Below are 26,232 nucleotides of genomic sequence, written 5' to 3'. Positions count from 1 at the left end.
GGATGACTTCTTTAAAATGCAAAACTGAAACACAAGTGCACAATATTGCAGATTCAATTTTAGTAATAACGGAAACAGATTTTTACACATAATGCCTCTTATGGAGTACTGTGTCCGGTTGTGGTCACCCTGTTATAGGAAAAATGTTATTAAGATGGAAAGGATTCAGAAGAGATCTACTAGGATGTTGCCAGGAACATCCTGGTTTGTATTATAAAGAGTGGTTGGATAGGCTGGCATTTTTTTTTCTCTGGAGAACAGCAGGTTGAGAGGTGACCATTTGGATGTTTTGAAAATAATGAGAGGCATAGATGGGGTGACTTGTAGGTGTCTTTTGTCTAGATTAGAGTGGTGCTCGAAAAGCACAGCAGGTCAAGCAGCATTTGATGATCAGCAAATTCAATGTTTTGGGCAAAAGCGCTTCATCAGGAATGAGGGCTTTTGCCCGAAATGTTGATTTTTCCTGCACATCGGAAGCTGCCCGACGTGCTGTACTTTTCTGGCACCATTCTAATCTAGACTCTGATCTCCAGCATCTGCAGTCCTCACTTTCACCAGGTAGGTGTCTTTTCTCTTGTGTGGGGAATTTCAAGATTAGCGGTATATTTTTAAGATGAGAGGAGAAAGATTTAAAACAGACATGAGCGGCAATGTTTTTACACAGAGAGTGTGTGAAATGAATTTCCAGAGAAAGTGATAGATGTGGGCACATGTAAATGACATTGAGGTAAGTACCTGTACATGAATAAGAAATGTTTGGTGGGATATGAGCCAAGTGCAGGCAGGTGGGACGAGTCTAGATTGAGCATGGACTGGTTAGACCAAAACATCTGTTTCCATGCTGCTTTACTCAATGACTCTGTGTCTGTATGACGTACTGATGATGACCCTTCACTGTCTGAAGGAAAATCGTCAAAGTATTCAAAACACAGTATTCTTCATTGTAGATGCTAGTATTTAACAGGCAGCTGTTTTATCATTTCATAGAATGCATATTTCAACTGTGTTAGCAAGTGGACTAAGACATTCATGCATCTGATCTATTGCAGACATTTATTAACAGCAAACACAAATGATGAAAATATTCAAGTGTTTGAGGGATTGCCCTTTCATGCCTTTCTCTCCTCAGGCCTCCTCTTTCAGTGAGTCTGTATCCAGCATGTAAAGGATGCTTATTTCTCCCCTGCTGTAAAAGGAATAAATAAATAAAGCTAATTCAACATTTCTAAGATTTTAATTTTCACTTATATCATTGCCCTTCGAAGCTATGAAGGTACATTTTTCCACACCATCCTACATTTCCTAATGTAAGTAAAACACGTTTAAGATTTTTATTCACATTGCCAGCAGTGTTTCTAGTTTAAGGGATTATGAGAAGACATCTTCAACACATTTCTGATATCTCTGTCAGTCCTCGGATTATTTTTCTGTATTGTTCTGTCGTTGTATTCTACATTATTGGTCAGCTCTTTGATTGTCTAAGATTGTGTTTCCACTTTGTAAATAGACTTCTTGCTACTTCTGGGTCAACAAAGACTCTGTGTTGCATTGCAAACTTTGATCTTTAATGCTTCTGACTGATATGATCTCCTTTTACCAAAAAAAATACATTTGCCACTTTTATTACAAAGTATTTTCTCATGATTTCGCAGTGCAGCCAGTCACACCTACATCTAGAATATCAGTCGCTGTATAGATGTTTTTGGTTCACTACATTATGTGTAAATTATCTACATGGAAAATAGAACAGTACAGCACAGTACAGGCCCTTTGGTCCTCAATATTGTGCCAACCTTTTATCCTAATCTAAGATCAAACTAACCTACATATCCTTCATTTTACCATCATCAATGTGCCTATCCAAGAGTTGCTTAAATGACCCTAATATATCTGACTCTACTACCACTGCCGGCAATGCATTCCACGCACCCACCACTCTCTGTGAAAAGAACCTACCTCTGACATCTCCCCTAAAGCTTCCTCCAATCACCTTAAAATTATGCCCCCTCATGATAGCCATTTCCATTCTGGGAAAAAGACTCTGGCCATCCACTCTTCCGATGCCTCTCATCATCTTGTGCACCTCTGTCAAGTTACCTCGCATCCTTCTTCGCTCCAATGAGCAAAGCCCTAGCTTCCTCAACCTTTCTTTGTAAGACATGCCTTCCAGTTCAGACAGCATTCTGTAAATATCCTCTGCATCCTCTCTAAAGCTTCCTCATATTTCCTATAATGAGACGACCTAAACTGAACATAATATGAAGCCTGACTAGTAAAACCGAAATGAACTTTCTCATGTTACCCAAACACAGTTAACTATTCATGATTAGACGTGACAGACTATAAACTGTAAATTCAACAGCCTACTGTGAAAGAATGACCAATGGGGGTATGACCGAGGGAGCTGTGATTGAGGAATGTATAGGAAGGTCGGCAGCAAGAGACAGAGACCATCAATAGCCCAGAGAGGAGAGTGATTTGAGCGACATGAAGTTTGAAGACACAAAGTGACAGCAATAAACACTGAGGGAACAAAGAGCAGATTATTAATTTGAGGGAAATGAGGTTGTGTGGGGTATCGAAGACTGTGTGATAACAGTGATCTAAATAGAGTTTGCACAGATAACAAGCTTTTAAATGCTGGAGGATATCGTGATGGCAGAAGTTGAATGAAAGCTTTACCTTTTTAATTGTGTCACATCTGTACTCCAAGACTTCTGTGTAATTTAGGTTCTGGTTTGTTTAAAAGGGTAGAGAAGACCTTGGCCTGAACAGAGATGATGCCTTATGTCGTGGCAGAATGAGATTTCAGATATTAATGAAGAGAGATGCATGTTATTTGTGACAGCAACTTGCACATAAATAACTTGGAAGTGTGGCATGAGCAGACTCTTGAGCTCAGCAATGGTTCTGCGAAATTAGGTTGTAAGCAACCAGCTCCATATGGGATAAAACAGAAGGTGCTCATAAAACTCAGCAGGATGAGCAGCATCTGCAGAGGGAGAATCAGAATTAGTGTTTTGGGTCTGACAGGAAAGAAGCATTGGTCTTGGAGAGTGTCCAGAGGAAGTTCATGAAAATGATCCCAGGAATGAAATGGTTAACACATGAGGAATGTTTGAGGACTCTGGGACTATACTCAATGGAGTTCAGAAGGATGAGGGGGGATCGGATTGAAATACTGAATGGCCTGGACAAAGTGGACATTGGAAAAATGTTTGCATTGGCAGGATAGACGAGGAACTGAAGGCACAGACATTGAGTGAAGAGAAGACCTTTTAGAATAGAGACGAAGAGAATCTTCTTTAACCAGAGAGTGGGGAATTTGTGGAATTCATTGCCACAGAAGGTATGTGTAGGCTATGACGTTGAGTACGTTCAAAACAGAGATCTTGATTGCCAAGGGGATCAATCGTTATGGGAAGAAAGCGGGAAAACGGTGTTGAAAAACCTATCAGTCATGATTGAATGTAAGAGCAGACTGGACAGGCCGAATGGCCTAATTTCTGCTCCTGTGTCTTATGGTCTTATGGACTCTTCTGCAGGAACGTTTGATATAATCCTGGGCTAGACCCTGTTTGGAATGGAAAAAAGCATTCTCCCAGTACTGTCAACTGTCCTTAGCACGCAGAGATGTATGAAAATTAAATCACCACAGGCATAACACACATCGGCAGACAGACGCATACAAGTGGAAGTATCTACCTGTTAAACGATCTGAATAAACGGGGGAAAGATCCATGCACTGATATAAAAGACATATACAGAAAACAAACATAGTATACATGCACGAGACTTGTACAGGCAGGCACAATTAAATCAAGGACAAAAATACACACATAAAAGCTTATTGTGGACAACACATTAAACGAACATGAACAGGTTGTATATTCATCAATGTAAAAAGGACGTATTAGTTTGGAAGTTCAGCGAAATAATAGCTTTTGTACATCCGGAACACCATCTCCCAAACACTCACAGGACTATCACTCAGCTCATGGCAGCACCATAACCAATTCAGCTCTCACCCATTAGCCAGGATCACTATAAACAATTCACGAACATTGTATCAACTAATCATCAGAAACTCTATGACCCAGCGTGGAGAAGGACCTTCCCACATTGATGAACAAGATTATCATATACTCAGTGGCACCTTCAGGTTTTTGCTAATGGGATCATTCAGTCACCAGCAGCATTCTGTTGATCAACACACAATTGAACAGTGATGCTGAGAACAGTATATTTTAAGCAGCGAGTGTTTCAGATTGATTATGAGCTCTTTTGTGAATACCTGAAGCACCTGAAGCAGATAACCAGTCTCTGGTGGTCACGCACAAGCATCAGTCATGGTGTCAGGTCATCAGCACTAGTTTCACCCAGGCGTCAGCACTAACATTGACCAGTCACAAGTAGCATTATTAAACCAGTAGAAGAGAGACAATCAACGCCACGCCAGAGTTCAGTTTACAGCAAAAAAGCTTTGCAGTTCGACAGAACAGAATGTGGCTGAGCAGACTTACAGATTCTTCATCAGTGCAACCTGAGCTTATCCTCCCACGCATGACACCCCAGCTTCAATGACACCCATCATCACCCAGTCGCGATCGGAAATACCAAGCTCTCAGCCACATTCTGTTACAGCCAGAAGCATTAATCACTTACCAGCAGGAAGTCTGAACTATCACAGAAAGCATCCATTTTCCAGCAAAGTAGAACCTATGGTCACACCCAATCAGAAACAATATCCAGCCACTAGCCAACAGCATCGCCCAGATGCCAGCAATTAAATGCAGTCATGGGTAAGATCATTTACCTATCATAAACATCAGCCACACTTCGTCATTCATCAGGAATGGGAGGGTGGCCAAGGGACTGTGAGATAAATAGGAGGGAGTTGGGATGAAGGGAAAGGTAGCTGGAATGTGTTAGGAAGATGAAGGTGTGGGATGATGGTGATAGGTTAGAAAGGAGGGTGGACAAGTAGGACAGTTCAAGAGGGCAGTGCCAAGTTGGAAGGTTGGATCTGAGATAAGGTGGGGGAAATGAACAAACTGGTGAAATCTACATGATTCCCATATGGTTGGACGGTCACAAGGTGGAAGATGAGGCATTCGTCATCCTACATCGTGCACCTAGAGTTTGGCTAAAGGGATCTCCCACTGACAGTCTCCAACCTCATTGTTTGGGATCCCTGCACTGTTCAGTTCTACCTCCTACCTAAAATTCACAAACCTGATTGCCCCCGTTGACCCATTGTCTCAGCTTGCTCCTGCCCACCGAACTTATCTCTACATACCTTGACACTATTCTATCCCCCTTTGTTCCAGGATCTCCCCACATATGTTCGGGACATCATCCATGCACTCCACCTCCTCCATAACTTTTATTTCCATGGCCTCGAATGCCTTATCTTCATCATGGTTATTCAGTCCCCATACACACCTACCTGCCATGGCGAAGGCCTCCAAGCTCTTCATATCTTCCTCTCCTGCTGATCCAACCAGTACTCTTCCACTGACACACTCATCCGATTGGTTGAACTGATCCTCACCCTCAGCAACTTCTCCTTCGAATCCCCCCACTTCATCCAGACAAAAAGGGCAGCCATGGTAACTTGCACGTGCCCCAGCTATGCCTGCTCTTCATCGGGTACAGACACAGTCCATTTTCAGCAGCTACACTAGCATCATTCTCCATCTTTCCCACCACTACATCAATGACTGTATCAGCACAACCTAATGCAACCACGAGGAGGTCGAACAGTTCATCAACTGCACAAAGACCTTCCACCCTGACCTCAAGTTCATCTCGGACAGCTCACACCCTTCCTGGACCTCTCTATTTCCATTTGTGGTGACAAACTCACATGGACATCTATTTCAAACCCACTGACTCCCACAGCTGACTGGACAACACCTCCTCCCACCCTGCCTCCTGTAAAAATGCTATTCTTCACTCACAATTCCTGCGCCTCTGCTGCATCAGCTCCCAGGAGGACCAATTCAATCATAGAACATCTAAGATGGCCTCATTCTTCAAGGACTGCAATTTCCCCTCCTATGTGGTCAACAATAACATCCAGCACATTTCCTCCACTTTACACACCTCCATTCTTGAATGCCACCCTTCCAAATCGCAACAAGGACAGAACGCCCCTGGTCCTCACCTTCCACCTGACCAACCTGCGGACACAACGCATCATCCATCGCCATTTCCACCACCTACAAACAAATCCCACCACCAGGGAAAGATTACCTTCCTCACCCCTATCTGGGGAGACCAGAGACCATTCCCTCCTTGACCCCAAGTCTCTCAGCCTTTCCTCATAAGACATTCCCACCTGACCAGACAGCATCCTAGTAAATCTCTGCTTCATCTTTTCCAATGCTTCCATAGCCTTCCTGTAATGGGGTGACCAGATCTGTACACAATATTCCAAGTGCGGCCTCACTGGCATTTGTATAGTTGGAACATGATATTACAGCTCCAGAACTCAATGCCTCTTCCAATAAAACCTAACACACTGCATGCCATCTTAAGAGCACGATTAACCTGGATGGCAACTTTCAGGGATGTATGTATATGGTCTCCAAGATCCCTCAGCACATCCACACAACCAAGAATGTTTCCATTGACCCAGTATTCTGCCATCCTGTTATTCTTCTCAAAGTGAATCACCTCACATTTATCTCCATTGAGCTCCATTTGCCACCTCTCAGCCCAATTCTGCAATTTATCCAAGTCAATCTGCAACCTGCAACATTCTTCCACACTGTCCACCACTCCACCGACTTTAGTGTTATTTGCAAACTTACTAACCCATCCAACTGTGCCTGCATCCAAGTCACTTATCAAAATGAGAAACAGCACTGGTCCCAAAACAAATCCTTTGGCACACCACTAGTAACTGGATTCCAGGCTAAATATTTTTCATCAACCACCACTCACTGCATTTTTACAGAAAGCCAGTTTATAATCCAAACTGCTAAATTACTCTTAATCCCATGCCTCAGCATTTTCTCTAACAGCCTACCATGTGGAACCTTATCAAAGGCCTTTCTGAAGTCCATGTACACCACGGCAACTGCCCTACCCTCATCCACATGCTTGATCACCTTCTCAAAATACTCAATGAGGTTTGTGAGACATGACCTTCCCTTGACAAATCCATGTTGACTATTGCAATCAAATAGTTGCTTGCACGTTGATTTAAAATCCAATCTCTCATAGTCCTTTCCAAAACTTTTCCTGGAGCCGACGTAAGGCTTACTCATCTATAAACACCTAGGTCATCTCCACTGCCCTTCTTGAACACGGGGCACAACATTTGCAATCCTCCAGTCCTCTGATACTAAACTTGTCGGCAATGATGACTGAAAGATCAGGGCCAAAGGCTTGGCATTCTCCTTTTCTAGCTTCCCAGAGAATCCTTGGATAAATCCTATCTGACCTAGGGGACTTGTCTATTTTCACTCCTTCGAGAATTGATAACATCTCTTCCATACTTACCGTAATCCTTTCAAGTTTAATAGCCCGTATGTCATTCTTCTCCTCTACGATATTCTCATTTTCCAGAGTCCTGTTTAATGATCTTGATGGAACTTTCCAAAATGATACGATGTTGTCTTCTCACCCATTTGTGTTTCCGCTTGATAGTCTCAGTTCTCTCACGCTAAACCTTGTGGTGAAATTGGACAGCGCGCTCACCACATCTGCACAACAAGTGTCTGTGACGGGATGGTCAGGTCTGCATTTTATCCACGCTGCATCGGTTCGGAAACTATCACGTGATGAGAAAATGTTCCATCTTCTCTTGAAGAGCAGCAGTATGTGAGGTGTTTTTAACTCCCACGCTGTGTTCTTACATCTAACATCAAAGTAAAACCATTAATGCATCGAAGGTCGGTTTCATTCGCTTTGTCAAACACTCCATCACAGCCCGCTCAATGCCACATTACCTCCATGTCTCTTCTCAATAACGTGTCCTGCTAATTTACAGTGAATCGATCGAGTTTGCTGAAATGGGAGTGTTGATTGTTCTGTGGTATATCTCTGTCGTCGGCATTTACACAGGTACATATATACTTACACAGGTTAAATAAATATTAAGAGGCATTGGAATTGTGCACACATTATTTCTTTCAATGTATATGTCGCTACTTCAAAAAAAACTTTTATCCTTATATTTATTAATACATTTCTCCCTCAACAATAGGCTGACCAATCATTGTCTGCTCATGTGCTTATTTCTGACAGTGGCTGATGGGAGCTTTCTCCAGATGTTCCAGTTCCCCGCCCGTATAACTTCATTGAAAGGTGAAAATGTCTCCATGAATTGCTCTTACACACTTTTCGATACCAAAGCACGGCTGGATGTTTCCTGGTGGAGACGAAACCAGGACGGGACATATAAACCCTCAGCAGAAGACAACAGGACGGTGGTGATACCTTTAGAGCAAACAGCTGCCGAGCTCCACCTGCTGAATGTGGATTTTCAGGACGCCGGAGTCTATTATTGCAGCGTGGCAAACTGGAAACAGAAAGTTTCCTCTGGGAATGGGACTGAGCTTATTGTGTACGGTGAGTGATACTGACTGCGGAAAGCGCAAGGGGAGGATTCTGCAGATGTATAAAAAGCCGAAAGAATTGCAGTTGGTGGAAGTCAGGAACAAAAACAGAAATTGCTGGAATACCGCAGCAGGTTTGGCAGACTCGGTCGAGAGAAATCAGAGTTAGCGCTTCGGGACAAGTTCTCTTTATAGTTTTCATTGAAATATATTTTTAGTGATCTTAGTCAATGTTCTGGCATTGAATCACCATTCTTTGATAATCCGATATCTCTTTGAATCTCTCGCAGAGGGAAATATTCTTGAATCGCTGCTGTGTGTGGTTAATGAGGTAAAATCGTGCTCTAATGGATAAATTCAAAAATATTTCATCAGTGATAATGAAGTTTTTTTTTTAAATCTAAGTGAGGATTCTCAATGCTTTGAGTATCGACAATTCTTCTTCGCTTTGTTCAGATGGTCAACTTCTTAACAAAAGACTCTGCTCCCGTTCCAGATTCTCCAGTATGTGCCATCAATTACTCATCTTTAACCCGTCGAGCCCGTTCAGAACATTATATATTTCAATGAAATCAACTCTGATCGCCCCAAACTCCAAATAATATAGACGCAAAATTCTTATCCCCTCAGTACAGGACAATTCCCAAATCACGGAGAGAAATATCTCTACTCTTCCTCCAATTCAAATACAAACTTTCTAAAGTATTGAGAGACCAAATTAAGTAGAGTATTTTATAAATGATCTGCACAAAGCACTGTGAAATTGTACAAATGCTTATTTATACCTTTGTAGTTGCTGTCCCCTTGCACTCTTCCTTCTTACTTTCCTGCTCCACCTGTATTCGGACTTTCCCTGTTCCTTGTAGGAGAGCACACAAATACCTCTGAGCACCTGGACTTCAGATTATTGCACATTTCAAAAATATTCCATTTAACTATTTGTACACCAAAGTGTTTTACATCATATTTTATAATTAATCTCCAAGCTTCTTACACATTTACCTAATTTGGTTATGTATCTTACTCAGAACTTCATTGTATGATGGTATTTGTTTGTTTATTTGTTGGAGGTGGTCATCTATGGGTATGCCAACATTTGTTGCCCATTTTCTTTTGACTTAACTGAATTATTTAGTTAATGGACCATCTCATTGTTGACACGACTGACTTATATTTTGGCCAGATTGTGGCAGTGTAGCAGAATTCATCCTGAAGGAAAGCATTTGAATCAGATTAGTTTTTACAACAGTCAGTGATAGTTGAAATTATTGACATAACTGACTCTTGAATGATTAAACACTCAAAGACTAATAATTAAAGAATTCAATTTAAGTTAGTTATACAAGTTAAACATGGTTCCTCAGATTTCCAACGTTGGTCAGATTTGGATCCATGTTCATGGGGCATTAGTTTGGCACCTTGGATTACTAAGAAAGACAGGTAATAGTGTGAGGTATTTCTGAGGGAGGGGGGTTCATTAGCACACATTGAGATTGATTCATGACAACAAATCAGAATAAATTGATAACTTTTTGGACGGTTGAATTGCAACTAGAATATCGGATTAGTGCTCATACATCAAATACTTATAATCCACAATAATACATGACTGGAGAGAATGTGTGAGGGGAAAGGTTTCAGATTCTGAGGACATTCTGACCAATTTTGAGGGAGATTGAACCAATATAGACTGCATTGATTTACCTGGGCAGAATCAGAATTGATGACCTGAGAGGAGTATTAGTTAGTGGGGTTGAGCAGCATTAAAACTAAAACGTCAGGGTCTTAGGAACTGTTCAGAGAGATATAAAAGACCAAAATAAGGGAGAAAAAAAACAGACAAAATGGAAACTAAGAAAAGTGAAAACCAGAGAATTCAAGGACAAGAATCAATCAGGACTACATTGCAAAATATTGTGAGCAGACCAAATTCTTAAAAAGTCAAACCTTAAGACCTTGTGTTCTAATGCACATGGCATTCCCAATACAGTGGATTAATGAGTCATGCAAGTAGAAATTTAAGATACTTATAATATAGTTAAGATTACAGAGACTGACATTGCAGATGAGGAATAGGAATTGAATATCCAGGGTGTTAAGTTTTTAGGAAGGACAAACAGATAGCAAAATGAAGTTGGATGGCTGTGTTGGTGAAAAACGTCAATAACATAACATTGAGGCGGGATGCTAGCTTACATAAAGTGGAATCTGTATGGGTAGAACTTAGAAACACCAAGGGGCAGAAAATGACTTTGCATATGTTCAAAAGCCCCCAACTGATGGCACAATTCTGGAGAAGCTTTAAACAGGAAATTAGAATCGCAAGAAATAAAAGTGCAGCTGTAATTAAGGGTGACATGCTCTGCGGCTTGTTTGGGCAAATCAAGTCAATGACACTACCCTCAAGGCAAAATTCATGGAGTGTGCATCCGATAGTTTTCTTGGTTAATTCATTGAGGAACCAGTGGGAAAGCAGGCCGTCCTCAATTGGGTATGAAAAGGAATAGTTGATAATCTAGCTGTGCAAGATTCCTTGGGGAATAGTGGCCATAGGATAATAGAATTCTTCATTAAGTTAGAGAGTGACATTGGGAATCAACTCCTGAGCTTAAATAAAGGAAAATATGAAGCATGAGATGGCTATGGTGAATTAGGGAGTGATAGCTAATTAGGGAGTGACTGTGTAAAAACAATGATAAACCTGTAAAAAGAGGCATTGAGAGGTGTGTTTATCTTGGTTTCTTCTAGAGAGAGATAGGGGGACAGGCACTGAGCAGTCTTTGAGCAGTAAACATCTTATGAAATTTTAGTATTTCTTTTTAAAGCTGGAACATTTGAAACAGCCTGAATGGGTTTGGTCAAGCTCCCACCCACAGAATGAGGGATTTGTCGTTTTTAGTTTTTAGCAGCAGTTGTCATTCCTGAATGAAGAAATGGATGCCATTTTTCACTGTTTCGATTACAGACAAAAGCCAGGGTCCTGAAAACTAAAGCCTACAAATCCCTGGTTTTGTGGGTGGGAGCTTGACCAAACACATTCAGACAGTTTCTACTGATCCAGCCCTAAAAAATAAAGACATAGGCTTCACGGGTTGTTTATTATCTTCTCACAGACTGTGGCACCTGTCACCCAGTCTCTCTCACTCTCTCTCTCTCTCTGCAAGAATAGAGGCCTTGTCACAGTAGTAACAGGCAACTGGCTTGTTAGAGGATGGACAAAGAAATTGCTGGAAAAACTCAGCAGGTCTGACAGAATTCGTGGAGGCAAAGCAGAATTAATGTTTCGTGTCCAGTGAATGTTCTGAAGAAGGGTCAGAAGAAGGGTTATTGGATCTGAAATGTTAACTTGCATTTTCTCCACAGGTGGTTCCAGATCTGCTGTCATTTTCCAGAAGTTTCTGATTTTGTTCCTGATTTCCAGCACCTCCATTCTTTGTTTCTTGAATACAGAGATAGATCTGGGTAGTACTGTTGCCAGATACCAGCTGTTAAAGAATAGTAGCCAATGAATAAAATAAGTTATCAGTGTTGATCTGCCAGTGCATTGGAACACAGGAGATATAAGGCATTCCAGATAGGAGGAGGAGAGAATTATGTCACGGCTGCAACTGAACTGAAGTGGTATCAATGTCCTGGGCAGGAGGTTTGCTGGAGCTCTTTGGGAGGGTTTAAACTAGTTTGGTGGTGGGGGAGGGGGGGGGGGGGGGGTGGGGGGGGAAGTTGCAAACAGTAACTATAGACCAGAGGATGAGGTAGTTGGTGAACAGGCAGGTAGAGCATGCAGAGAGTGGATAAGAAAGAACACACAGTTGATAAGGCAAAGTTTCACTCAGTGTGATCAGTTGAAGTGTATCCATTTGCACACAATAAGTGTCAGCAATAACGGTGATGAATTTAGAGCATAGATCAGTACTTGGAGCTACACTGTTGTGGCTGTTACAAATACTTGGATATCACACGGGCAAGAATGGTTGTTAGATCTTCTGTGGATTAATGCTTAAAAAGGAATAGAGAGTGAGATAATAAAAGCTGGGGAGTGACATTGCTCTTCAGGGATAGCATAACAGCTGCAGAAAGGGAAGTCATTGAGGGGGTTTATCTACTGAGTCAGTATGGGTGGGGTTAGAAACAGGAAAGGAGCAGTCACTTTATTGGGAGTTTTCTAGGCCCCACAGTAGCAACAGAGACACGGAGGAGCAGGTTGGGAGGCAGATTTTGGAAAGGTGCAGAAGTAACAGGAGTGTTGTCATGGGTGACTTCAACTTCCGTAATATTGTTTGGAACTTCCTTAATGCAAGTAGTTTGAATAGAGCAGATTTTGTCAGGTGTGTTCAAGAAGGATTCTTGATTCAGTATTTAGAATTGGCCAACTAGAGGGAAGGCAATATTGGATTTGGGGCTTGGCAATGAACCAGGTCATGTGTTAGGTCTCTTGGTGGGAGAGCATTTCGGTGATAGTCATCACAACTCCCTGGTCTTTACAATACTCATGGAGAGGGATAGGAGTAGACAGTATGTGAAAGTATTTAATTGCAGGAAATGGAATTACAATGCCATTAGACAGGAACTGTGGAGCATAAATTGGGAGCAGATATTCTCAGGGAAATGTATGACAGAAATGTGGAAATTGTTTAGGAAGTGCCTGCTGTACATGCTGGATAGATTTGTCCCACTGAGGAAAGGAAGGGATGGTAGATGAATGAACTGTGGTTGAAAAAACGTTGTGGAACAAGCGGAAGAAGCAAGCTTACTTAAGGTTGTGGAAGAAACTATCAGACAGGGCTCTCCAAGGTTACATGGTAGCCAAGAAGGAACTGCAGAATGGACTTAGAAGAGCGAGAAGGGGACATGAGAAAAAGTTGGTGGGTAGGACTAAGAAAAATCCCAAGGCATTTCATATTGATGTGAGGAAGGAGAGGATGGCCAGAGTGAAGGTAGGGCCAATTGAGGAGAATAGAAGATTTTGTGCCTGAAGTCGAAGGAGGTATCAGAGGTCCTTAAAGAGTACTTTTCTTGTGTATTCAATAGTAGAGGGAACTTGTTGTTTGAGAGGACGTGTGAAACTGGCTGATATGTTCAAATAGGTTGATGTTAAGAAGGAGGATGTGCTGGAAATTATGAGGATAGACAAGTCCTCTGGGCCAGATGGGATATGTCCAAGAATAATGCAGGAAGCAAATGATAACATTGCTGCACCTTTGTCAATTCTGTTTGTGTACTCACTATCCACTACATTAGTACTCAATGATTGGAAGGTGACAAATGTAATTCCCTTGTCCTGGAAAGACAATAGGGCATTACAGAACAGTCAGTCTTACACTGGTGATGGGCAAATTATTGGAGAGGATTCTGAGAGACAGGATTCTTTCGAAAAGCTTGCTTGGTTGGAGATCATCAGTGTGGGTTTGTGAGTGGCAGTTTATGCCTCACAAGCCTTATTGAATACATTGAGGGGTGTGAAAAAACACATGAATTAAGATGGAGCAGGGGATGTGGTGCATGTGGATGTTAGCAACGTGTTTGATAAGTTTCCCTTTAAGAAATTAATGAGACATGGGATATATGGAATTTGGCTGTCTGGACACAGAATTAGCTACCCATAGAAGACAGAAGGTGGGAATAAATGTAAAATATTCAGGCTGGAGCTTGGGGATCAGTGGTGTTCTGCAGGGATTTGGTTTGGGACCTCTGCTGCTTGTGATTTTTAGAAATAACTCTGAGTTGAAACTTTATTGCTGGAACAGCACAGCAGGTCAGGCAGCATCCAGGGAACAGGAGATTCGACGTTTCGGGCACAGGCCCTTCTTCAGGAATTCCTGAACAAGGGCCTGTGCCCGAAACGTCGAATCTCCTGTTCCCTGGATGCTGCCTGACCTGCTGTGCTGTTCCAGCAATAAAGTTTCAACTTTGATCTCCAGCATCTGCAGACCTCACTTTCTGCTCGAAGAAATAACTCTGATTCAAGTTAGTAAGTTTGCTGATACGGGAAGGTTGGTGGAGTTGTGGATAGTGTGGAGTTCTGTTCTAGGTTGTAACAGGACATTGACAGGATGCAGAGCTGGGCTGATAAGTAAAAGATGGAGTGCAACCTGGAAAAGTGTGAACTGATTCATTTTTGAAGGTCGACTTTGAATGCACAATCCAGGGTTAAAGGCAGGATTCTTGGCAGTGTAGAGGAAAAGAGAGATCTTGGGGTCCACGTCCATACATCTCTCAAAGTTGACTTGCAAGTTGACAGGGTTTTTAAGAAGGCAGAAGGTGTATTGGCTTTCATTAACAAGGAGATTGAGTTTAAGAGCGGCAAATTTATGTGCAGCTCTATAAAGCTCTGGTTAGGACAGACTTAGAATAATGCGTTCAGTTCTGGTCACCTCATTATAGGAAGGATATGGAAGTTTTAGAGAGGGTGCAAAGGAGATTTACCAGTTTGCTGCCACTTATAATAAAACATTGAGAGCGCTAGGGTTTTTCTTATTGGAGCGTAGAAGGGTTGGGGGGGTTGACCTCATTGAGGTGTACAAGATTATTGGAGGCATAGATGGATAGTCAGACTTTTTTTTTTCCCAGGGCAGAAATGGCTATCATGAGGTAGCATAATTTTAAGGTAATTGCAGCAATGTTTGCGGGAGATGTCAAAGGTAGATTCTTTACACAGAGAGTGGTGGGTACATGGAATGCACTGCCAGCGGTTGTAGTAGAAGCAGATACATTCGGGGAATTTAAGCGACTCTTGGATAGGCACATGGATGATAGTAAAATGTAAGGTCTGTAGGTTAGTTTGATGTTAGAGTAGGATAAAGGTCGGCACAACATCGAAGGTCGAAGGGACTGTACTGTGCTGTACTATTTTCTGTTCCATGATCTTCTTAGGTTACGGCTGTGAAGACAAACTTGTACTATTGATTTGTTTGATGCATTCTGTAGACAACTATCTAGAAGGAACAAAATCAGTACAAATTTAAAGCATACGTTTTGACAAACTGCAAGAATTGTGTTAGTTGTTTTGAAGCACTCAATATCTGAGCATGGACTCGTATATCAACAAAGCTAACTGCAAGAGTTCATAGACGGTTTCAATATCAGAGTACATTCAATCTAATAAGGAAAGAATCACTGCTGGATGTAGTGCTGAGTAATAATTTGGTTCAGAGGAAAAAAAATGTCCATAGGGAGATAATTAGGACAAAAATCTGCAGTATTTTCAGGTTCACACTGGCTTCGGGAGCATAGAAAATAAATAAAGTAAACCGATTCTTTAAAATTCATTTGCGGGATTTGGATGTCGCTGGCTGGCCAGCATTTATCTGTCACAATTCTAAGAATTTAATTTTAACAATGACCTGTATCATTAGAAAACAAGCATAAAAATATTCATGAGTATGTTTCCAGGTTGTGGACATTCTGCTAGTTGTTTGATTGGCAATACTCTGCATTTATCCATGATGAGGAAAATAGTTAGACATGAGTTAAAAGGAATATCCAACAACATCAGTAGTCTCCACAATTTTGGTAGAAAGAAAAGAAGATGGTTGATGGAGCTAACAAATCAGAGGAACATGATGATAAAGATCTGGCAAAGAAGCAACGGTGAGAAAGAACTTTATAATTAGCGACTGTAAGAATATGGAAGTTACAAACAGATTCAATTTAGTTTTACATGGTACGATTGGACCTTTTCTGCAGTTAGCAACTTCCACAAACTGTAAGGTAAAAGGAAGGAAATTAATTTGTAGAATTGAAGTCGCATTAAGTCACGCTGAAACTACAAACCATGTGTTTTTCTTTGGTTTTGTAACTATTCTATGAGTCAAGGTTAGACAAGAACTTCTGTAACAGTGCAATTCATTTTATGTTTTGTTTACCTGTGTAATTTTATTTTATTCAAGATATCTGAACTGAGAAAAATATGGGAACTTAATTCTATAGAAAATGAAAATGCTTCAAATGATGTACATTATTTCAGAAGTAAACCCATTTAGTTGCGTATCCCCTTCCTGAGATTTCTTTCAATAACAGGCTGGAATCAGGAAAATTCTTTTTATATTTTTGTGCAGCTACAATTCACTCTGTGAAACTATTTTACAGAATGCAATGCCTCCTTATTGCATTATTGAAATGGATAATGTGTATTAAGCAGATTTGACTGATCCTTCATAATTGCTGTAGTAGAATGCTGGAAATCCTATGGCAGCATGTTCACCTCAGAGACTACAGTGATTTCTAGAATGCAATGATTTCTCTTCATAATTGCTCAAGAGAAACTAGGAATGGAGTATAAATGTTCACCTTGCCAATGATATGAACATCCGATCAAGGGATAAAAGCAACCAAAGGTTTTAATAATGATAAGATGTCTGAAGTGTATTAAAAAAATTTGCATTGCTGGATTTCAATTGAATGGGTCATAAATTAGTCTGAGTGCTAACATTAGGATCCATCCTCAGCCTGTATTGAGGGAAAGCAAGCGTGTTATTAATTGTTAAATGAAACCTGACCTAACAATAAATAACCACGATACACCAGCTATTACAATGTAAACCTTGATTTGTTTTACTCAACTTGTTACAATACACTCAGTGGACATCTAACTTGAGGTCAGATTTGAACCCAGACATTTCTTCCAGAAGTAGGAATGTTCGGTCTGTGTCTTAAGCACTAATTGTGAAACTTTAAAATTGACATTCTTTGCGTTTTTAAATATGACCTAAAAGAAACAATTTTAACAAGTTTCCTTTAATTAAATCCCAGTGCCGCCAGCTCCTGTGAAGATTACTCAGCAGTCCCATTTCACACTACTCTGTACAACAGTTGGATTCTTTCCGAAGGAGTTTAATATCACGTGGTATGAAAATGAAATGGAAATTATGTTTGGGATTAACACAACCATACAACAGAACAAGGAAGGATTATATCAAGTTTCCAGTTATCTCAGCCCTGTGCAGAATGCATTGATGTATACCTGTGAGGTTTCTCATGTTTCTCTCAAAGTCCCAGCCATTGACAGCTATGCAGTTCTTGATCAGGGTAAGATTCTTAGGTTGACAATACCATTTGAACGGTACATGTGTTAGACATAGAGGACTGTCCTGTTTTACAAGCCTGTCATACATCAATCTGAATGAACTGAGTTTGACAGATGTCATTCTGTTCATTGCAGTGCCAAAAACACTTCAGAAGATGTGGGACATTGTGGTATTTTTGAGAATCATATGAATGTTGTTATTGGACATATAATCTACTGTGAATGGAGAATATTTCATTCTGGTATGAACAGGGTTTTTCCTGAGTCCCATGATGCTTTGAGGAGAAAGTGAGGACTGCAGATGCTGGAGATCAGAGCTGAAAATGTGTTGCTGGAAAAGCGCAGCAGGTCAGGCAGCATCCAAGGAACAGGAGAATCGACGTTTCGGGCATAACTCCTTCTTCAGGAATGAGGAAAATGTGCCGTCCCCCAAGTCCCTCCTCCCTACCTTTTATCACCCCTCCCACAAGTCCCTCCTCCCTACCTTTTATCACCCCTCCCCCAAGTCCCTCCTACCTACCTTTTATCACCCCTCCCCAAGTCCCTCCTCCCTACCTTTTATCACCACTCCCCCAAGTCCCTCCTCCCTACCTTTTATCACCACTCCCCCAAGTCCCTCCTCCCTACCTTTTATCACAGTTCCAAATCTGTACAACCCAAATGGCCTCCTTCTTCAAGGACCGCAATTTCCCCCCCAGACGTGGTCGACGATGCCCTCCACCGCATCTCTTCCACTTCCCGCTCCTCCGCCCTTGAGGCCCGCCCCTCCAACCGCCACCAGAACACAACCCCACTGGTCCTCACCTACCACCCCACCAACCTCCATGTATAGCAGATCATCCGCCGTCATTTCCGCCACCTCCAAACGGACCCCACCAGCAGGGATATATTTCCCTCCCCTCCCCTATCAGCGTTCCGAAAAGACCACTCCCTCCGTGACTCCCTCGTCAGGTCCATACCCCCCACCAACCCAACCTCCACTACCAGCACCTTCCCCTGCAACCGCAAGAAATGCAAAACTTGCGCCCACACCTCCCCCCCCTTACTTCCCTCCAAGGCCCAAAGGGATACTTCCATATCCGCCACAAATTCACCTGCACCTCCACACACATCATCTATTGCATCTGCTGCACCCGATGTCGCCTTCTCTATATTGGGGAGACAGGCCGGCTACTTGCGGAACAGTTCAGAGAACACCTCTGGGACACCTGGACTAACCAACCCAGCCACCCCGTGGCTCAACACTTCAACTCCCCCTCCCACTCCACCAAGGACATGCAGGTCCTTGGACTCCTCCATCGCCAGACCATGGCAACACGACGGTTGGAGGAAGAGCGCCTCATCTTCTGCCGAGGAACCTTCCAACCACAAGGGATGAACTCAGATTTCACCAGTTTCCTCATTTCCCCTCCCCCCACCTTGTCTCAGTCAAATCCCTCGAACTCAGCACCGCTTTCCTAACCTGAAATCTTCTTCCTGACTCCTCAGCCCCCACCCCACTCCGGCCTATCACCCTCACCTTGATCTCCTTCCACCTATCGCATTTCCAACGCCCCTCCCCCAAGTCCCTCTTCCCTACCTTTTATCTTAGCCTGCTGGGCACACTTTCCTCATTCCTGAAGAAGGGCTCATGCCCGAAACGTCGATTCTCCTGTTCTTTGGATGCTGCCTGACCTGCTGCGCTTTTCTAGCAACACATTTTCAGCTCCCATGATGCTTTGTAGAGTTTTGATAGAAATTTTAATGATTGGAAATTCAGAACAGATCTTGGGGTTACAAAATGTGAGTGAAGGGCTAATACATGTGCATCAAGTAAACCACTTTGCACACAGAAAACTGTGAGTGCTATTTTGTTGGAAATTCTAAATTGTCATACATACTCTAGTGATGTTGTGGGCAAAGGTAGAGCTTTAATAAGTAACATAGGGATAAATTAATCAAGAAGTGCTCGACTTCTCTAAACCTTATTCTCCCATCATCTATAACTTGTTATAAGGGGAGATGAAGCAATTGTGAAATAATTTTCAGAAGAGAGGCAATATCTTAAAACCTCATGTAAAAAAGCAAAATTGTTGTAATGATGTGTTCCTTGCCAATGCAGAGGCATCGGGAGGTGATGTTAAATATTGAATGAGCTAGACCGTGTGCACCTGGAGAGGCTGTTTGAATTCCATATATTTTGGAGGAGTAGGGCGCTTGAATGCATTTCAGGAAACCACAGGCCCACTTCAAGTGTTAGAATATTTGTTTTCTGCCATAATTTAATGTGGTCGGGAGTAACCTGAAGTCATCTTTGCTCAGTCCACATTTGCAGCAAGAGTTTAATGGAAAGTTGAAAACTTCCTGAAATCGATAAGATCATATGGCACAGAACACAGTTTAATGTCTTTGTGCCAAATTTGACAGAGCTGTCCAACTATACCAACTAACCTGCTTTGCTTCCTTTCCTATGCAAATGTTATACCTCAATTTATTTTTAAAAACTCATTCAATGTTATAATTTTAATGCTATCTGGTTCACTCATGCTCATTAGCAATGCATCTAGGTCACATGAGACTCACCTACAGCTTTTGTACTTACCACATCAAAACCATCGAGACATAAAAACTTCTGTTACGTTCTATTCGTAGCTTTGCATATATTGAGAAGAACACTGGTAGATGCCCCATCTAGCTGAAACCCCACCACTCTGGCACACTTCTATAAATCTCTTTTGCATACCCATAATGCCTTGACATTCAACCTCCTATGGAATGATTAAATATACATTAATCTCACAGCTGCGATAGGGTTAGCTTCTGTCACACAGTTAAGAATCTACAAATTCCTTCGTTCTACCTCTTCACAAACCTTCTGGCAAGGGGCACAACTTTATATTATTCCACATCTGATTCCATTCAACATGATTCTAGACTAACGAAAAATTTCTTTGAAATCTGTTCCTTGTAAATAGGATTGTTACAAGCATTGTATTTTCTAGCTGCAAGTGGGGGCTGTTTAACTTCACTTTTGGAAGTTACGACCTCTATAACTAAGTTACCAAACTCATCAAAGCGTATTATATGCTTTTAACATCCACTGCTGGTTAATACCACTATGTACATTGTCACAGAATTAAAATTGAAATCACCAATCATGATGCTGATTCTGAAATCATTTTGGGAGTTGCTTATCCATTTTACCACTCTCTTTTTAATCACAGAGGCTTATGTTCATGATATTTCCGAACAAGTGATATCGTGTCAAAGACTTTTTGAATCTGCATATTTAGATAAATAAGTACCTTCATCAAGCCCCTCACATAATTTATTAAAGAGTTCAATTAAATTAATAAAATCTGAGCTGCTGTTAATAAACAGTGGTTAATTTCATTCATCAGCATTTATCTCCTACCTTCTGAAGTACCCCATGTGTTAAAGTGTTTAATGATTTTCATTCTGAAATAGACTGACTGGCCTGTAGTCACTGGACTGAAACCTATCATCTGGCATATTATTTGGCTGTGATCCAAAAAATAATGCTGTGCTGAGGAACAGAATTGAAATCCAGGTCATCCACACAGTGGTATCAGGTCCTATGATGCCACTCACTGGAATGCTTTTCTCACAGCCTGCGATTAAACTCCATGCAATTTAATTTCCACAGTGAGCAAACATTTTTTCTAATCAGTTTACTTTTCTGCACAGAGGTACAAGTGATGGGGAACAAATAGAGTAAGCTGACAATGATGCATTCACTTGCATGTCTTGAACAAAAAGAAAAAGACAGGGGAGATAATGCCATTGTCGCTATCTGAAAGGATTCAGGTCTCACCATGATAGTTTTCAGAATTTAATGACCATGTACTTAAAACATATAAAATTGAATGTCTGTATTCATTAATGTTCACCATGAAACTACTACTGATTGTCATAAAATGGATATGCTTCTCTGGTCTGGCTTACATGGACTCAAGGCCAACAGCGTGCAGTTGACTCCTATCTGCTTCCAAGAGATACTAAGAATATGCAACAAATGCATATTCTCAAGTGGCAGCATCAAGCCATGAGCAACTGAAATAAGAATAAACCGCATGTTTAAAATATGGCAAGTAATAGGATTAAAGATTTACTAACACAAATAGATCATATGAGTGTTCCTAATTCCTTGTTGAACTTAACATTTTTAAAGCCATTACAATAATGTTACAAATTGGGAGGAAAGATGGAATTTCCTGAGTAAGTCACTGAGAGATAGTTGCTTTAGTATATGTGCTACGTCTTAACTGAAATTAATTAATCACCGCAATTTCTGCTCTGTAAGATGCTAACATTTGACTTGTTCTCCCATTTTAGCTGACACTGGTACATTTCCAAAAGAATTGGAGGCTGGATGTGCTGTTGCAGGATTATTACTTTTAATGCTAGTAATTGTTGTGATACATTGCAAATTAGATTCAATTAAAGGTAAGACTTGACACAATGTATCTTCAGAATTGCATTTCGATATTCAGTCACAGCTCAATGCTGCGGTGTCAGGAAGATTAACCAGTCGCGTCTGGGGTGTAGGTTTTCATTCGCTACTGTGTTGGGAGCGTCGTCCCTCTGAAACCCAGTAATCTAATGATAGAAGGAGCTGAAATCTGATCTATTCCTCAGGCTAATTTCTCTGAACCTGAAAATAAAGATGAACCCAATTTCATTCTTATGATAATGCAAGGCAGTGATCTGAACCCAGTAAATTACAATCAGATAATTGTGACATAGAACATAAACTTATTCTCATTCAACAATAGAAGTGAATGCAACTTTGCACTTATGATGCAAATGACCATGTTGCTTGATTAGGGCATAACTTTTGACTGACATGAAGCCAAATTATGTTTGTGATGAAATTGATATTTGATGAAAATGTTGTTTTCTAACAGGCACCGGGATAACTCCAGTTAACTCCAGAGATTACAGCCAGTTTGAAGAACAGATTTGTTTCATGATCACTTTTGTTTTTGCCAAGTAGAAAGCTTTTACAGTGTACAACACACATACATCATTATCACCTGAACTGCTGCAAGATCACAGCAGATCCCACCAAGTCTGTGGGTTCCCAATGTTGCCTTTGCCCTATACACATGGCTAGTGATCACTCACAAAGTATAACAGCTATTCAGCAGGACAGGCGAAATCAATGCAGGGAAACAGTTAAAGCACCAGGGCTAAGATATTTAATCATTTTGCAACAATTCTGTTGTACAGTACCTGTGCACTGAGTGGTTGCTACCATTATTCAAATTCAGCCCCAATCATTTCTGTTATGATGAATTGTGTTAGGTAAAGGGGTAAATGTAGGAGAATGGGTCTGGGTGGGTTACGCTTCGGCGGGTCAGTGTGGACTTGTTGGGCCGAAGGGCTTGTTTCCACACTGTAAGTAATCTAATCTAATCTAATCTAATCTATATATTAAACAATTGTGCAAACTGAGCACTTGGTTTATTGTTTAACGCCACAAGTCTAGTTTTAGACACGTTAATTGTGAAAGAATATTCACAGATATGATTATTCTCCTTTGTCCCGTTTTGGCAAATTATTTGAAAATTACATTCATGACCGTGTGTTCAGAAGCGCACGTTTCAGTTTTACTTAATGAGTTTTGAAGTGTGGATAAATTGCGGCATCTGGATAAGAATTTACTGAAGTGAAAGTGAGTCTGATGCAGCTTTGCTTTACTGCACTGAGACAGTAGCTTGCTCTTTTCTTTCAATTTCAGATGAGGTAGCAAACAGAATGAGCATTGGTAATTGAACCTTAAACTTGAAATGGAGCCAGCAAGTCGAGAGAAAGGATCACAGAACTTCACTGTTAAATATAACCTCAATTCAGCGGAGGAGGTCATTTAGAAAAGGAAGTTATGAGAAGCAAATAAACAGGCTTTAAAGGGATGTAAGAACAGCTGACGTGCTCAAGAAAATTAATGGTTTAGCAGTATCTATGGAGAGAGAATTAAAGTTAACTTTGAAGTTTGATATGAAAGTTGCTGAGAAATGAAAAGGGCTGTAAAATGGTCACTTTCGCTGTTAAAAATCATGCAACATCAGGTTATAATCCAACAGGTTTATTTGGAAGTCCAAATTGGACTATAACCTGGTGTTGAGTGATTTTTGACTTTGTCCACCCCACTCCGACACCGACACCTCCTCATCACTTTTGCTGTTGACAGATGGCAAAGAATCCAATGGAACAGGTAGCAATGGTGCTAAAAGCAAAAGGCAAAAGCTGTGTGAATGGCGGTAAAGGTGCAGAAGAGTTGTAACACCTCTGAGACATGTGAAATGGAATGTAAAGTGAGCCTGCAGTGTGAACAGCAAAGACAATAGAACACGAAAAGGTGACAGTGTAGTTATCACGGTTATAATCATAGTGGAGGAAGAGGTCACACCCTCATGGTATCTCTCAGGACACAAGTTGAAATGACCATAAACTTCCATTTGAAAAGGTGTGATGTGATAGTCTAAAGAAAGTCTGCTGATTCTTTATACATATGTGTGTGCTTATCTAATTTTTCCAAGGTTTGATGTTTGTCAACTTAAAGTAAACATTGATTATGTTAAAGTATACCAGAAACCACATGTTACAATGAGACAGCTCTGCCAGTTTATCAACTCCAAGTGTGGGAGATTGTGCAAAGGTGGTGAAGAAAGGCATTTCATTAAAGACCCTGTTCTATTGCTGGTAAAGACGACTATGTTCCTTTAATGATAGGAATTTTATCTGAATTGTAGCTTAACCTGGCAGTATGCTTGACTAAATTGCTAGGGGCTAAATGTGGTAAATGTGGTAGTGCCATTTACAATAGCACTATGAGCAATGCTGTGTTATCCTTTGATCCTTTAATATCCTACCATGCATTGTTAGCAATGTTTGGTGCTATGTTATAATTTACAACTTAAGACTCAGATGGTGTTACTATAATATTTGTCCTCAGAGAATACAAGAAGGAGAGGTGGGGCTTCTATCTTATGCTGCACTAAACTTCAGTCAGTACAAGAGAAGTAGAAAGAACAGACAAAAGGAAGACCGAACTTTGTATGCAAAGGTACAACTGTAAAACACAACTGTGCTTTCTAAGTAGGACCGCTCCAACACAAGTGTCAATTCCCATTGATGTAAATTGAATAATAACAAGAAGTAATTTGAATAGAAGCTGCTCTTGATGTTTCCTTATTGCTTTTTACAGATTAAACAAGGGACTGATGCTAATCTGATTTACGTGTCTCTGGATATGACCGATTTACGAAAAACAGCAACTAGGAAAGAGATAGCAAACATGAAGATAAGCAAGCCAAATAGAGAATCCAGGATTGCATAACAAACTGTCCCATTTTCTCTGGGTCAAGCCATCTTCTTGAACAGATATTACATAGAACATAGAAAAGTACAGCACAGAACAGGCCCTTTGGCCCACGATATTGTGCCAAGGATTAATCCTAATGTAAAATAAATAACTTAACCTACGCACCCCTCAATTCACAGCTATCCATGTGCATGTCCAGCAGTCGCTTAAATGCCCCTATTATGTCTACCTGTTTGAATTGGGTTTATTATAAACCACATTGTCATTTATCAGAAAGGAGATAAAGAATCAACTATACAAAGGCAGCAATACGTTCACTTCTGCGTTTCTGTACTCTTTAGAAAAGCAATGTCTGTAAAATAAAGGAACCTTTTTATTAATTACCATCAGTTAAGAAAGGTATCAAAGACAATGGATGCCCCTTTTGTAGCCAGTTAGTTGTTGATAACACTAGATACTAGATTATTTATCTAAATCTAACCTAGGAAATAGCAGCCTTGTATTGAGTCTTCCACACAGAAGAATCAGACAACTCGGCTCAACTGCTGTCTCTGAGCCTTTCAGCTTCACTGACTTTCCACCCAAACCTGATCAATCTGAATCCACCAATCTATCCTTTTTACATTTGTACATCATGCATCTATCAAACTTCTCTGTTAGTTTCTCTATGTTCATCAGAGCTAAAAACCCATCTGATAGATAATTCTCTACACTAAACATTTGCTGTGTAAAGAGCTTCTTCACAATATATTGAGAGACTTGCAAATAATAAAAATATAGTTCTGGACTGTTGTTCACATCTCACTCAGAAGTCAAAGTATCATTTCCACACCTTCCTTTAAATCATTTTCATCACAGTGGAACAATACTGTCCAGTCAACATTAGCTTGAAAACAAAATTTATACAGGAACACAACTATACCATTAAAATGCTAATATCAAGAATACTCTACGCAATTGATTTTTCCAGAATACATATAACTCAACTCTTTTAATTACAAAAATATATCCATCATTTTCTTGCCTGTTCTCAATGGTAACATTTTCAAAAAAAAAGCTGAGGAGAAAAATCCAAATATATACGAGATATGAGTGAAGTATATTTCTTTTGATCTCGGTCTGAATTTATTGACTGTTTAGTCTGTGTGGTAAACTTAGATCTCACAGCGAATGGCAATCTTTAATTATCATCTATTAGTTAAAAAATTTAAACATATTATGTTTCAATTAGACCAGTAGGCGTTGTTTCTAACTTGAAGCAAAATGGGCCTCTTTGCTCACATTCACCATGTTGGATTGTCATTTGATGCCAG

General features: G+C 40.7%; 1 protein-coding gene across 2 annotated transcripts; it reads left to right on the top strand.

Annotated features, from left to right (window-relative positions):
- The first annotated feature begins 8,015 nt into the window (after nt 1-8,015).
- On the top strand, nt 8,016-25,130 carry LOC122546058 (immunoglobulin lambda-1 light chain-like). 2 transcript variants are annotated; one of them, XM_087995583.1, is made up of 6 exons: nt 8,016-8,076; nt 8,260-8,583; nt 15,960-16,157; nt 17,319-17,594; nt 21,928-22,038; nt 24,803-25,130. In XM_087995583.1, the coding sequence occupies exons 1-6, from the start codon at nt 8,025-8,027 to the stop codon at nt 24,805-24,807; spliced, it is 966 nt and encodes a 321-aa protein (XP_087851709.1). In that variant the 5' UTR covers nt 8,016-8,024; the 3' UTR covers nt 24,808-25,130. The 2 variants fall into 2 exon arrangements, with proteins under 2 accessions (XP_087851709.1, XP_087851710.1); XM_087995584.1 differs by lacking the exons at nt 15,960-16,157; nt 24,803-25,130 and adding an exon at nt 24,551-24,646 and having other exon boundaries at nt 8,060-8,583.
- Nucleotides 25,131-26,232: the final 1,102 nt, after the last annotated feature.

Source organism: Chiloscyllium plagiosum, unplaced genomic scaffold (genome assembly GCF_037043375.1).
Source record: "Chiloscyllium plagiosum isolate Xiang-an unplaced genomic scaffold, Cpla_swu_hap1 HiC_scaffold_17, whole genome shotgun sequence".
Classification (NCBI taxonomy): domain Eukaryota; kingdom Metazoa; phylum Chordata; class Chondrichthyes; order Orectolobiformes; family Hemiscylliidae; genus Chiloscyllium; species Chiloscyllium plagiosum.
This window is presented reverse-complemented; position numbering and strand designations above follow the sequence as displayed.